The 13,670-nt window shown below is 45.7% G+C and overlaps 1 protein-coding gene across 2 annotated transcripts; it reads right to left on the reverse strand.

Moving 5' to 3' along the window:
* Positions 1-799: 799 nt before the first annotated feature.
* On the reverse strand, positions 800-12,106 carry LOC139050458 (uncharacterized). 2 transcript variants are annotated; one of them, XM_070526867.1, is made up of 4 exons: positions 11,544-12,106; positions 10,664-10,729; positions 6,448-6,537; positions 800-1,000 (listed from the first exon to the last, which is right to left on the reverse strand). In XM_070526867.1, the coding sequence occupies exons 1-4, from the start codon at positions 11,913-11,915 to the stop codon at positions 935-937; spliced, it is 594 nt and encodes a 197-aa protein (XP_070382968.1). In that variant the 5' UTR covers positions 11,916-12,106; the 3' UTR covers positions 800-934. The 2 variants fall into 2 exon arrangements, with proteins under 2 accessions (XP_070382968.1, XP_070382969.1); XM_070526868.1 differs by lacking the exon at positions 10,664-10,729.
* Between the last annotated feature and the right edge of the window lie 1,564 nt (positions 12,107-13,670).

Raw genomic sequence — 13,670 nt, forward strand, 5'->3', positions numbered from 1 at the left:
CAAGTTGTTATGAAGAAACAAGCGCAATCCTTATCAGAACAGCTACAGGACAAAACGAATAAACTTCTGCGGTTGCTCTCTTGCGAATATCTTAATGATTTGGCCCGGCGCATTTTCTGCAGTGTTGTAAGAAACTGAAGCTACTTGTTTACAGTTGCTCATGAGCCGAATGATGTTAGCTGACGCGAAGACAGTAAGCTCCCTTCGGCTTATGTTAGCGGTTGCTCTTCATTTTTTTACACGAGTAGAAAACTTGCAATTTATATTTTTGAAGGTATTTGAATGCTTGCTGCACAAACTTTTTGGCTGGACATCGTTCCAGAGACAAATCGTTTGTTGTGACATTATCACCTCTAAATATTCATGAACACTGCAGAAGCTTCAAAAAACCTTCAGTATAGTGTCGCCACCCGCGTTTCTCTGTCTCTCTCTCTCTGGGTTATTTCTCCTTTTTTTCTGCACCAATTATGGATTACCCAGCCTTCGAAAATGGTAATAGCGGTCTGTGTGAATCCAGAAATGCATTCTACCTGTCTAGCCTAATGGTTCTCGTTGGTGTACGTTTATTGAGACTGAATTATGCTAACATTGGTCTGGTAGCGCCAGAAGTGTCGTCTGAGAGCCTAGCTCCACAGTTCCCGTCGGTGTCCATTTATTCCGCTTGAATTCTCGGCCTTGTATCTGCCTTCAATCTTCACAAACTAAAATGCAGTGTCGCGCATGAAGATGCGATTTTCACCATTGCGGCGCTGGCTCAAAATCCTGCGTTTATTCCTCACTCAGTCAACAAAGGTCGAAGACAAAAGTTCGGTGAACTTTGACAGAAGAAGCAGCGTGATGTCGTCAGCGACGCAGCTTGCTGTTCTCTGATTAGACGCCTCTCCGGTAAGACGTGCACAATGTAAAAATCGTGCATTCTTTGCAAGCTCGACGATCATTTCTTCACACTTTCGCTGGTTTGAACGAGAATCACGGTGTACGTGATGACTGCCCCTGCAAGCTGCAAATTGAAACAAAAGATGTCATATTAAAATAACTGTACTGTTCTTTCTTTCTCGTTTTAGATAGGACATGTTCCTTTAAAATTTTGCTGAGACACATAGCACTGTTTTACGTTTTGAAAGATCATTGCGGTAGAGAATAATTACTTACACGAGAAATCACAACGTCCCCGTGTGGCAAAAAAATATTGTCTAACTAAATTTCAGTTTTCATTTCATGGCACACGTTGCAAGGCGAGTAATATAGAAACGTCTTCAGAAATAACGAGTCTAGCAGCGCCTTTGATATATGTAAGCTCAAAATGTACTGCGAAATATTCCCAGCTTCCCAAGAACATCGCTGTAGCAGTTCGGCACGATTTTAACTAGAACGCCAATACGCCTAGCTGGGGATATCTTTGTTTACAGATGCCTAGCATATACACGTATGTCTGTAGTTCATATATTCATAATATTACCATTTAGACATAGCTAGAACGCCAAGTTCACCCTTACGATAACGGGGGCTGGTAGCTAGGGCACGTCAAAGAACCCCAGGTGGTCGAAATTTCCGGAGTCCTCCACTACGGCCTGACTGATAATCAGAAAGTGGTTTTGGCACGTAAAACCTAATAATTATTAACTGCTATTGAAAAAAAACCACCGTGTGTCCTCTCCAAATTTTTTCTCTTCCTTGTTATGACTTGTTCATGTCATGTTATGTTCCTTGAATGAGGCCAACGGTGGCGTAGAGGTACAACATCCGCCTCGCGTGCAAGAGGTCCGGGGTTCGAATCCCGGTGCTGCGCATTTTTTTCCACCGGATTATAAAAAATAAATCCGCGTGTTGATAAAATTGCATAAACAGGCCTGGAGTGCGGCCTGATCCCGGTGACCAGAACAGGTAAAGCACTCCCTCACCAGAGCAGCACTGGCCGCCCTGGTGCAGTACTTGGCCTCAATCTCCCTTATGTATACAACAATCAAAGCCTGGCCCTAAGACCCCAGCAGCTGCGAAGCAACTGACCACGGTGGCGGTCTGACCTGTGACGCAGCAGAGGGTGCTAAGAATCCCTGGATCCGGACAGGCCGCCATTGGAATCTGAGCCGGGCAACGTTTAACGCTAGAACGTTATCAAGTGAGACGAGTCTAGCAGTGCTAATGGAGGAATTAGAGGGCAAGTAAATGGGTTATAATAGGGCTCAGTGACGTTAGGAGGACAAAACAAGCATATACAGTGCTAAAAAGCGAGCACGTCCTCTGCTACCGGGGCTTAGAGGAGAGACGAGAACTAGGAGTCGGATTCCTCATTAATAAGAATATTGCTGGTAACATGTTAGGGGAAATAAAGAAAAAAAATGGCCGTGGGCAGGACATGTAATGAGGAGGGAAGATAACCGTTAGTCATTAAGGGTTACAGAGTGGATTCCAAGGGAAGGGAAGTGTAGCAGGGGGCAGCAGGAAGTTAGGTGGGCGGATGAGATTAAGAAGTTTGCAGGGACGACATGGCCACAATAAGTACAAGACCGGGGTTGTTAGAGAAGTATGGGAGAGGCCTTTGCCCTGCAGTGGGCGTTTCCAGGCTGATGATGATTATGATGGTAACATACAGGAATTCTACAGCATCAACGAGAGGGCGGCAGGTGTTGTTGTGATACTTAATAAGAGGTACAAATTGAAGGTCGTACAGGTCTACGCCCCTACATCTAGTCATGAGGACCAGAAAGTCGAAACCTTCTATGAAGACGTGGAATTGGTGATGGGTAAAGTCACAACAAAATACACTATACTGATGGGCGACCTCAATGCCAAGGTAGGCAAGAAGCAGGCCGGAGAGAAGTCAGTGTGGGAATATGGCATAGGCACTAGGAATATCAGGGGAGAGCTATTAGTAGACTTTGCAGAACAGAATAATATGTCGATAAGGAATGCCTTCTTCCGCAAGCGGGATAGCGGAAAGTGGACGTGGAGGAGCCCGAATGGCGAGACTAGAAATGAAATACACCTTATACTGGTGCGCTAACCCTGGCATCATACAAGATGTGGACGTGCTCGCCAAGGTGCGCTGCACTGACTATAGGACGGTAAGAACTCGAATTACCCTAGTCTTGAGGAGGGAACAGAAGAAACTGGCACATAAGAAGCCGATCAATGAGTTAGCGGTAAGAGGGGAAATAGAGGAATTCCGGATCAAGCTACAGAACAGGTATTTGGCTTTAACTCAGGAAGAGGAACTTAGTGTTGAAACAATGAGCGACAATCTTATGGGCATCATTAAGGAGTGTGCAATTGAAGTCGGTGCTAACTCCATTAGACAAGATACCAGTAAGCTATTGCAGGAGATGAAAGATCTCATCAAGAAACGCCAATGTATGAAAGCCTCTAACCCTGCAGCTAGAATAGAACTGGCACAACTTTCGAAGTTAATCTACAAGTGTAAGACGGCTGAAATAAGGAAGTATAATATGGATAAAATTGAACATGCTCTGAGGCATGGAGGAAGCCTAAAAGCAGTCAAGAAGAAACTAGGAATAGGCAGGAATTAGATGTATGCGTTAAGAGCCAAAGCCGGCAATATCATTACTAATATGGATGAGATAGTTCAAGTGGCTGAGCAGTTCTATAGAGATTTATGCAGTACCAGTGGCACCCACGACGATAATGGAAGAGAGATTATTGTAGAGGAATTTAAAATCCCACAAGTAACGCCGCAAAAAGTAAAGAAAGCCTTGGGATCTATGCAAAGGGGGAAGGCAGCTAGGGAGAATGAGGTAATAGCAGATCTGCTGAAGGATCGTGGGCAGGTTACTCTAGAAAAACTGGCCACCCTGTATATGCAATGCCTGATGACTTCGAGCGTACCGGAACTTGTAAGAACGCTAACCTAATCCTAAGCCATAAGAAATGGGACGCCAAAGACTTTAAAAATTATAGACCGATCAGCTTACTGTCCATTGCCTACAAAGTATTTACTAAGGTAATTGCAAATTGAATCAGGAACACCTTAGACTTCCGTCAACCAAAGGACCAGGCAGGATTCCGTAAAGGCTACTCAACAATAGACCATATTCACACTATCATTCAGGTGATAAAGAAATGTGCGGAATATAACCAACCCTTATATATATATTTCATTGATTACGAGAAAGCGTTTGATTCTGTCGAAACCTCAGCAGTTATGGAGGCCTTATGAAATCAGGGTGTAGACGAGCCGTATGTAGATATACTGAAAGATATCTATAGCAGCTCCACAGCCACCCTATTCCACCATGAAGAAAGCAACAAAATCCCAATAAAGAAAGGCGTCAGGCAGAGACATACGATCTCTCCAATGCTATTCGCAGCGTGTTTACAGGCGGCATTCAGAGACCTGGAATGGGAAGATTTGCGCAAAAGAAATAATGAAGAATACCTTAGTAACTTGCGATTCGCTGATGATATTGCCTTGCTTAGTAACTCAGGGGACCAATTGCAATGCATGGCCACTGACCTGGAGAGGCAAAGCAGAAGAGTGGGTCTAAAAATTAATCTGCAGAAAACTAAAGTAATGTTTAACAGTCTCGGAAGAGATCAGCAGTTTATGATAGGTAGTGAGGCAGTGGAAGTGGTAAGGGAATACATCTACTTAGGGCAGGTATTGACCGCGGATCCGTATCATGAGACTGAAATTATCAGAAGAATAAGAATGGGCTGGGGTGCATTTGGCAGGCATTCTCAGATCATGAACAGCAGGTTGCCGTTATCCCCCAAGACAAAGGTGTATAACAGCGGTGTCTTACCAGTACTCACGTTCGGGACAAAAACCTGGAGGCTTACAAAAATAGTTCTAATTAAGTTGAGGATGACTCAACGAGCTATGGAAAGGAGAACGATAGGTGTAACGTTAAGGGATGAGAAAAGAGCAGATTGGGTGAGGGAACTAACTCGAGTTAACAACATCTTAGTTGAAATCAAGAAAAAAAATTGGCAAGGGCAGGACATGTAATGAGGAGGGAAGATAACCGATGGTCATTAAGGGTTACGGACTGGATTCCAAGGGAAGGGAAGCGTAGCAGGGGGCGGCAGAAGGTTAGGTGGGCGGATGAGATTAAGAAGTTTGCAGGGACGAAATGGCCACAATTAGTACATGACCGGAGTAGTTGGAGAAGTATGGGAGAGGCCTTTGCCCTGCAGTGGGGCGTAACCAGGCTGATGATGATGATGGTATGACACTAGCAGAAGCTGTCGATTGGTTCGTGATTACTTCATATATGACGGACACTTGCAAGCACGCCATTGCCGCGGCCACTCGCGCACTTTCTCTTTTCCGCAGTGAGATAGTTTGCCTGTCGTGCGCACCAAACTGATTTAACCTCGTACGCCCTGACGTGCACTGCACGTGCAGCGGCAATCACCAGCGTGTAGCCTGAGAGCGCAGAGCCCTGTTGAGCGCGCTCAGGTAGTGCCTTCGGGAATCATGGCCTGAAAGCACAGTCCCAATAAGTGCCCATTTAGTACTTTCAGGTATTATGGCCTGAAAGGGCACAGTCCTGATAAGCGATTAAGTATAATGTCAGGGATCAGGGCCTAAAAGTGCGCAGTCCTTGATAAGCTGTTTCGTAATGCTATCAGGGATCATGGCTTAAAATAGCAGAGTCCTGATAAGCGGCTAGGTAGTACTTTCAGGGATCATGGCCTAAAAGGGCACAGTCCTAATAAGCGCTCAGATAGTACTTTCCGCGATCATTGTCTAAAAGTGTACAGTCCTGATGAGCGCACTCGGGTAGTAATTTCGGAAATTATGGCTTAGAAGCGCAGTGCTGATAAGTGGCTACGTAGTACTTCCAGGGATTATGGCCTGAAAGAGCACAGTCCTGATAGGCGATTAAGTATACTTTCTGGGATCAGGACCAAACAGTGTAGAGTCCTGATAAGCGACCAGGTAGTACTTTCAGGCATCATGTTCTAAAAAGGAATAGTCCTGATAAGCGGTCAGCTAGTATTTTCAGGGATCATGGCCTAAAAGTACAGAGTACTGATAAACGCGCTCAGGTAGTACTTTCGGAAATCATGTCCTAAAAGCGAAGTCCTAATAAGCGCTTAGGTAGTACTTATATTTGTTCTGCTAAGTAGAACGAGAAAGCTGCATACATGAGCTCGACGCATGGGGCACGTTCGTCATATCTGAACACTTCAAGAACATGTGCCTATAGTAAACTATGGCTCAAAAAACTTATTTTTCCTGGGATATAGCTTGAGTGTCAAAAATACATGACCTGAAGTATTCCGGGATCATGAACCCACTGTTGCCGCAAGCGAGGATAGAAGTTTCTTGAGCTAGAAACCGTTCGCTTGCTTTCGAGCTCGCAGTGGTTTATCGCCCTCTAAGCTAGGTTATTCTCGAGCAGTATGCTTGAGGACATCAAGCCAGACCTGTGAGCACTTGCACTTTACCTTCCCATATGTGGAAGCTGCGCAATTCCTTACCGAAACAAGCAGCGGTAGTCTGAGCGAGAAGAAACCATCTCCGGATAGAGCCATTTCTCCAGGTTCCAAGGAATCCGCCAGAAAGAGCAGCTGTAAAATAAACGCACCGCACTGAGCAAGCAAAGAGTATTCAACACAAAACACTCCCTCGCCGCGCAGGAACAGCGCATTTCGGAGTCAAGTTGCACCGCCTACCGGAAACTGTCCGATAATTTCAAACGGTGCAGTAGAGGCCGCAAGGGGTGAGGGAGTCTCTCAAGTAGGCGCATATAGCCTTTCAAGTAGGCGCATATAGCCTTCTGTGTATTTTGTGCCTGCCGGATCGTCGGCAAAGCAATGAGAAGCGGCGGTTGTTTGAACTAATATATGGCCCTGGTGCCACTTACGTCGGTTTACTTACATTTTTTGGCGCCTCGCTGCTAGCAAAAAAGAAAGAAAGAAAAGAAAGAAAAAGTCATGGGCTTCAATATAAAGAAAGTAGTGACGAGCGGAACATTATGTTTTATTTATTTATTTAAGACACCTCAAGGGTCTGCGAGATAGTGCGAAGGGCGCGATAAACAGAAATAGCTGTGAAAAACGAGAGCAAAGATGTGGAGGTTGCCTCTAGCGGGGGATGTTTCACGAAATGAAATCGGTTAGCAGGGACCCAAAAAGAACGAAGTCAGGGTGGGAAGAGCATTCCAGCATTTTAGGCGATATGCATGAGAGGTGAGCGCTAAGAAGTGGCAGTACTGGCACGAGGAGAATACATCCAGTCTGGTTGGCTGGTCCTGGATTTGTGGTCGGCCGGGAATATGAACATGTGCAGAGAAAGAGATATGGGAAAAACCTGTGGCGAACTTGACCAAGAAACTGATTCGGGCCATATAGTTGTTCTGCTATACTGAGGTCCTCAATATCGTTGAGAGAGAGAGAGAGATGCAAATGGTGAGAGGCAGGGAAGTTCACCAGAGTTAGAGCCTCCGGTTTTCTATCCTGCACTAGAGGATGTGAAAGGGTTACTAAAGAGGGAAAGAAGAGCGGGGACAAAAATAAAGGCGTGAAAAAAAAAAAACGACCGGATCATTATAGCCTTTCTAATAGGCCACTGCCACGTAAAAAGGACAACAAAGCCTTGACCGACTTTCAGTGTGACGACAGTTCATGTCGGCTTTCCAATAGAGAGAGAGAGAGAGAGCTAGACGAAGAGGGAAAGGGAGGGAGGTTAACAAAGGACGTGCTCGGTTGGCTACCCTACACTTGCCGAGAGGTAAAAGGGAAGAACAGATAAGGGGAGAAAAGAAAAAATAATAGTCAGTCATCGTCAAAATAGTCTATGTCGAAGGAGAAAAAGGGAACAAATAAAGAGAGAAAAGAAAAATAATAGTCAGTAATAGTCAAAAGGCCTGTCGTCAAGGCGTGCCAACACGGCCGCCAGCGACAGCCTGTGCGCGCTGTATTGAGGACGTTGGCAAAGTACTTGTTCTATAGTCTCCTCGCCACCACAGTGACTGCAAGCCACGCTCACGTCCATTCCGACTCGGAAGGCAAAAAATCTTGTGAAACGACACCAAGCTACAGTCGGCAAAGTACTGTTGTATCGTGTCGAGAGTGTCCAGACGGGGGTTGAGGTCGAAGGGACGGGTCCTGTCGGTGCAGACGTATGTGCTTTTGAAGCTTGGTGTGTTCCATAAAGATCTTATGGCTTCATTTGCGAGAATACGAATTTTCACTGCTGTGTGTTTTCTTGACAATGGAGTCTGGCAAGCCCACCTCGTGTGCAGATCGTGCTGCTGCATCGTCATGCTCAGTACCCGTTATGTCACAGTGGCTTGAAATCGACTGAAACGTGATGTCCTGTCTTTGCTCGACGAGGTGGTGCAGCAGCAGTCTGATTTCTAGAACTAGTTGTTCGTGGTGTCTGCGGCGCAACACAGGTCGCAAACAATGAAGATAACCTTCGTAGTCACTAAACACGCTCCATTTCTAGGGCAGTTCATTAGAAATTACACAAAGTGCACACTAAATAGCAGCGAGTTCCGTGGCAGTCGATGAAGTCTGGTGAGATGGTCGAATCTTATCGGCGAAGGCTTTTCCAGGAAAGATCACCGATCCTGCAGATGCATTCACCGTGGCTGAAGCGTCAGTATATAGATGATGCTCGTTCCATGTCTCGTACAACAAGAACAGTGAAAGCTGCTTGAGTGCTGGAGAAGAGAGTTGTGCTATTTCTCATATTGCTGGTACCATTAGTCCAACACTTGCTTGAGCCAAGCACCATGGGGGAAACAGAACTCTCGCTGGAGCTGTATACTCCGATGGAAGGTATGCACGATAGGAGACGATTGTCTGACAAAAGGAGGCACGGGGTCGATCCTCTGGCAGGGAGGCTATATCTGGCCAGTGGCTCGAGCAAGGTGTCTCACATGTGCTCTGAGTGCTTCCATGACTATATGAGTCTTGTCTGGGAAGTCGTGGGCAATCGCAATTGTTTCAGCTATCCAAGACACGCTCTAAGTGCCAGGGCCATGGACGTTTTCGAGTGTACGGATATTAGTTCTACAGGTGTTTGTCAGCACATGCAAGCTGTATCGCAAATAACAGAGAAAAAGCGTCCTGTATATTTGCATCATTGCGTGCATGTACTGACGTATCCGAGGCTTTTCCCCCAAGAAACTTGAACACATTAGAAACATCCGTCAGGCGCTTCTTTAGATAGGACACAGGATATCTCCAGCAGATGTCACGATCGATGATTACACCTAAGATTTGGTGCGTCCTGACATTAAGGTATGACATAAGAACGTCGATAGAGACATCGTATGATCTCATTGGCTTTCGGCCAATGCGTATTTTTCTTGCGAGATCTTGAGGCTTTGCTCATTTATGTACGTTGAAGTTAACGCCGCAGCGTTCTGAAGCCTTGCGCGCACTTGCGGTCGTGTCACACCAGATGACCAGACGGAGACGCCGTCGGCATACATTGATATTTTAACTGTGTTCGGAAGTCGTTCCTCGAGACCAATTAGTACAAGGTTGGAAAGCGTGGGACTCAAGACACCTCCTTGCATACCTCCATGACAATATTGTGAGGTTAAGAGAGCTTCAGACCTAGAAAGATACGTGCGTTGTCGTTTCTATGTCAGTTCCTGTCTTTTTAAGCGCTTTAGAGGATCCCTGTGGTGAAGACGTGGGCGAACAATTCCACGGCGAGAGAAAAGAAGGCGCAGGTCTGGCTGGTGCATTAATGATGAGATACTGTTTGCGAAAGAATAGTATGAGGTAGAGCCACAAGCGCATGATCGCGGTGTTGAACTGATTGCGTCTTTGAAACTTTTTTGTTGTTTAAGCATGGTTGAAGTGTCTATTTGAGAAGTGTGCCTTCAAAACGAAATCACAAACCAGCGGCACACACGAGCAGCATTGTTCAAATGTGGCAGTGCCGTCCAAATACTGAGCGTGCTGAATTGTAGTGGAGCTGCCCTGAGTGCGCAGGTAATTGAATTTACTCGCACACGAAAGAGCGAAGTTTTTCTTTTCCTTGCCACCACTGAGAACTGGCAAAATTCACCGTGACTGAAAGTGTTATGTCAGGAATAGGTAGAGATCGCTGAAAAGGTCTTCGTCTTTGCATCGGCAATAAAGTTTGATAATTATGGTACTACTGCTGAAAATGATGATTATCACGACTGCTGTACTTACAGTCAGTTCTTTTAATTTGTATGGGAAAGACATACACAAGGGCTGCAGATACGTAAAGAAACGTGCATTCTGTGGGGCGATTTGTCTTTTTATCAGGGAAGAGCCCTTGATAAAGCACTGCAACACTTTTCAAGTCCCTGTATTTCTGCAGCAGGTTACCTAGACTGATGGCTGGCAATGCTTCATGCGTAGGTCAATGCACCGATTTCGAATATATAATATTTGATTCACGAAAAGAAACAACTACATCGCTAGTGCACCACATGATCGCGCAGCGGCGCTCACCAGATGCACCGTAGAGGGCCTGTGTAGCAGTAACTGATGTGAATGGGGAAGTTGCACAGGTGACTACCAACAAAGAAACAGATAACATTCGCTTGCAGGTCTGTAGTACATTCGCAATACCTTTCTGGAACCAGCGATCATTAGTTAATTATTTGTTCCGGAGCGCACTCTTTCCCGCATTCTAGTAAAAAAAAAATGTGTGCTTCCAGCCGCGCATTCATCGAAAGTGAGCGAGATGCATGTATACCTGGTTGACGTAGTGCATATTTTCAGTGGTCGCGACCTTTTGCAGGGTGTATCTGATTCTCCGCACCTTGAAAGATATGAAAAAAAAATGAAGTGAGAAGCACTGTGACGTAATGTAGTGCTCAGAAATCCAAACGCGGACAATTCTGAAACTACCCCAACATGCTGTTTCGTTTCCTGGTTTACCTGTATTTGCTACAGCAGCCTAATTCAGTTACAAATGTACGCTTTACACTACTTGATGCTTACAAACCTGCTACAGAGGTCATTGCGCGTCGACGTTTATGTGTAATTACGCGTAAAGGGCGTTCGTTACTTTATGGCTTTCAGTTATTGAGCACTGTACAGTCGTTAAAGATATACATGGGAACACCTGATTTCTTTTTAATGAAAAATGCTCGATGTGAAATAGGGATTAAGATCCGGTACGTTAAAATGTACCGAAAACCTTTCCCGTTTATCATTTAGTCTCACCGAGCCATCTGTTGGACGCCCAGTCACATAATTCTGTGCTCAGGAAATGCAGTATTGTGACCGCTTGTTTGTATATATATTTTTCAGAATTCCTGCGTGATTATATGGCAAACGCGCGGGAAACCACTTCCGCGCCTCCTATAAGAGGTGCTATTCATTTCGCAGCTTTTAGTCTCGCGATCATATGACTCGGTGAGACATGTGTCCCACATATGTTTCACCATATGTTTCACATATGTCTCACATAAGTCTCACATATGCCTCATATGTGTCTTCCATATGTCTCGAACGCTATAGAGACATATGCGCTACATATAGCCACTGCATCTTCTTCAGAGGCTCTTAATAAATGAATGAAACAATTTTGTGGAATCTTCAAAATACATGGAGGAATAGCAGTCACTCACTTCTGTCACCATCGCGTCGCTGAGGTTGGCGATGTCAAGGAAATCGAGGCCCGTGGAAGCGCCGTACATTATGGTGAGCAGGTGCTGCGACGTCGAGAACTCTTCGACGAAAGTCAAATAGATGCCTATGCAAGTGACGCACAGGACGAGTGCGCCAGAGGCCCCCAATGAACACACCCAGACCTGGTTCAGGCGACGCTTGAGGCGCGAGACGGCACAGAGGTTTATCCTTACCATTTCCACCAAGCGCACCCGCTGTTCGTAGGCAATGTTACCGGTGTCTTGCACGACGGACCGGAGAACATCGTGCTCATGCCTAATGTATAGCAGGATTACTTCGCAGCAGGGCCTGAGAACAAGAAAGGGCACCATGTCGAACACGTAAAACAGGAAGTTACCTGCACCGCTGGCAATCTTCAAGGTTACGCTCAGAGCTAAGCCGTAGCCGAGGTCGTCGACGAACTCGAACGAGAGGTAAGTACTAGTGCATACGTTCGCAGCAAAAGCTACAAATAGCAGAGGTCGAATCAGGCACCAAGTGACTGTTGGCTTGCGACGTCGCTTCTGCGCTACGAACCGGACTCGCTGCTCGTACTTTGACGCTTCCTTGAATATGCTTTGCAGGCATCTCGCTTTGACGAGAGTGTGACTGACGTTGAGCACTACCTTGAGAGCACCGATGACGTAGGCAACGACGTAGAGAGACGTAGTGAAAGCATGACTGTGTACGAACACGGCAAGCCATATCTGGTAAACGTAGGACATCTCTAAGATGGCGCACACAGAGATGCAAGCGACAGAATAGATTAGGTACAGCTTATTCCAGAAAAGCTTGATGTCGTCATCCGCGTCGGCGTTCTGAGGACCGCTCACGATTGTGAGACCAGAATATCTGCAGATCCTGCCGTACCACTTGAAGTGACTCCTCATGAAAGACGCCATAGTGACTGATCGCTTTGATTTTGTTGGAAGAAAAAAATAACACGTCACTTCTCTTTTACGTCTGGGAGATCGCAAGCAAGGGCCGTACAGAAACTTGTTGCAGTTTCGCCAGCAATCTGTAAAAGAGAAAAATGAAAAACAAAAGTTGTACAACATTCAGCATCTGATATGCTAGGCTTTGGGGCTTAGTGTTTGAGCGTAAGGAATCCAGTCAGTCAGCGGTCCGTAATCTTTGCAATAAATAATGCATATTGTCCGAATGCTTTCACCGTTCTTGCATTTGCATTTGATGGCTTCGATGTCTGCTTGCATTACGCTTGATAATCAATTAAAAGAAGTACGAGAAGTAAAGCAAGGCTAATCTCTTAACTGTGCTAATGTTTCATGTAATTTATTTAGTGATGCGCTTCTCATCACATGGCAACATATTTTTGCCAAGACACTTGGAGCTGGCGAAATGGTTTCAGCAGCCATTAATTTAATCTTACGTGCAGGTGTAAAATAATTTTGCTTAAAGCGCCGGCGGCTCCCTCCGTATAATTCCCAATTTATGTTTGAGGAAAATTCTTAGCCTCTCCTTTTTCAAATCACTTATCGAACCCACTGTTGCAGTGCACATGATCCCGCAAACACGTGGACTTGTTCTCTCCTGTCATCATTTTTAAATTCAGGCCACCTTCCACCCGACAACTGAAGTTATCATTCCCGTCAAACACTCGTCAGAAATCTCCACATGCTTCCTGTGCATTTACATGATTGTTCGCAGTTTCAAATAATCCAGCCGAGTTGCTCCCAGAGTTCTTCACCTACATCGAACGAGGCAAACACTCGATGTACTAGTTCTCCTTGTAACTGATGCGTTGCGTTTAATCAGGTGGCGCTGCCAGCGGGTGCCATAGGCGTACTGACTTATGAGTGGGGCGTGCCTTCAGGCCAATCGCGTTATACCCCTGGCAACGTCATAGCCGTGCACTTCAGACATTGGAAGTTCCTACTGTCGAGCGTTTTTCACGCAAGAAACAAGTCGATTTCAACGGCCGTTGCATTCGCTAAAATTTATTCGCCGATGTCAATACGCGGTGGCCTGCATATTTTATTCCCGTGGTCGCAGACTGCATGCGGAGAGAGGAGGGTCAAGTTTGTTGAAAGCAAAATGCCAGACCGAGTGGACTGATAAAATGGGGA

This window comes from Dermacentor albipictus, chromosome 10, assembly GCF_038994185.2.
Source record: "Dermacentor albipictus isolate Rhodes 1998 colony chromosome 10, USDA_Dalb.pri_finalv2, whole genome shotgun sequence".
In the NCBI taxonomy this organism is placed as follows: domain Eukaryota; kingdom Metazoa; phylum Arthropoda; class Arachnida; order Ixodida; family Ixodidae; genus Dermacentor; species Dermacentor albipictus.

Bases quoted from the DNA above. Each gene is read 5' to 3' on its own strand.
- LOC139050458 (XM_070526867.1), bottom strand. From the start codon at position 11,915: ATGGTGCCCTTTCTTGTTCTCAGGCCCTGCTGCGAAGTAATCCTGCTA. The intron at 10,730-11,543 runs GTGAGTGACTGC...ATATCTTTCAAG, and splicing joins GCGACGCGATGGTGACAGAA to GTGCGGAGAATCAGATACAC. The intron at 1,001-6,447 runs GTAAGGAATTGC...TTCAATTTGCAG, and splicing joins GACTACCGCTGCTTGTTTCG to CTTGCAGGGGCAGTCATCAC.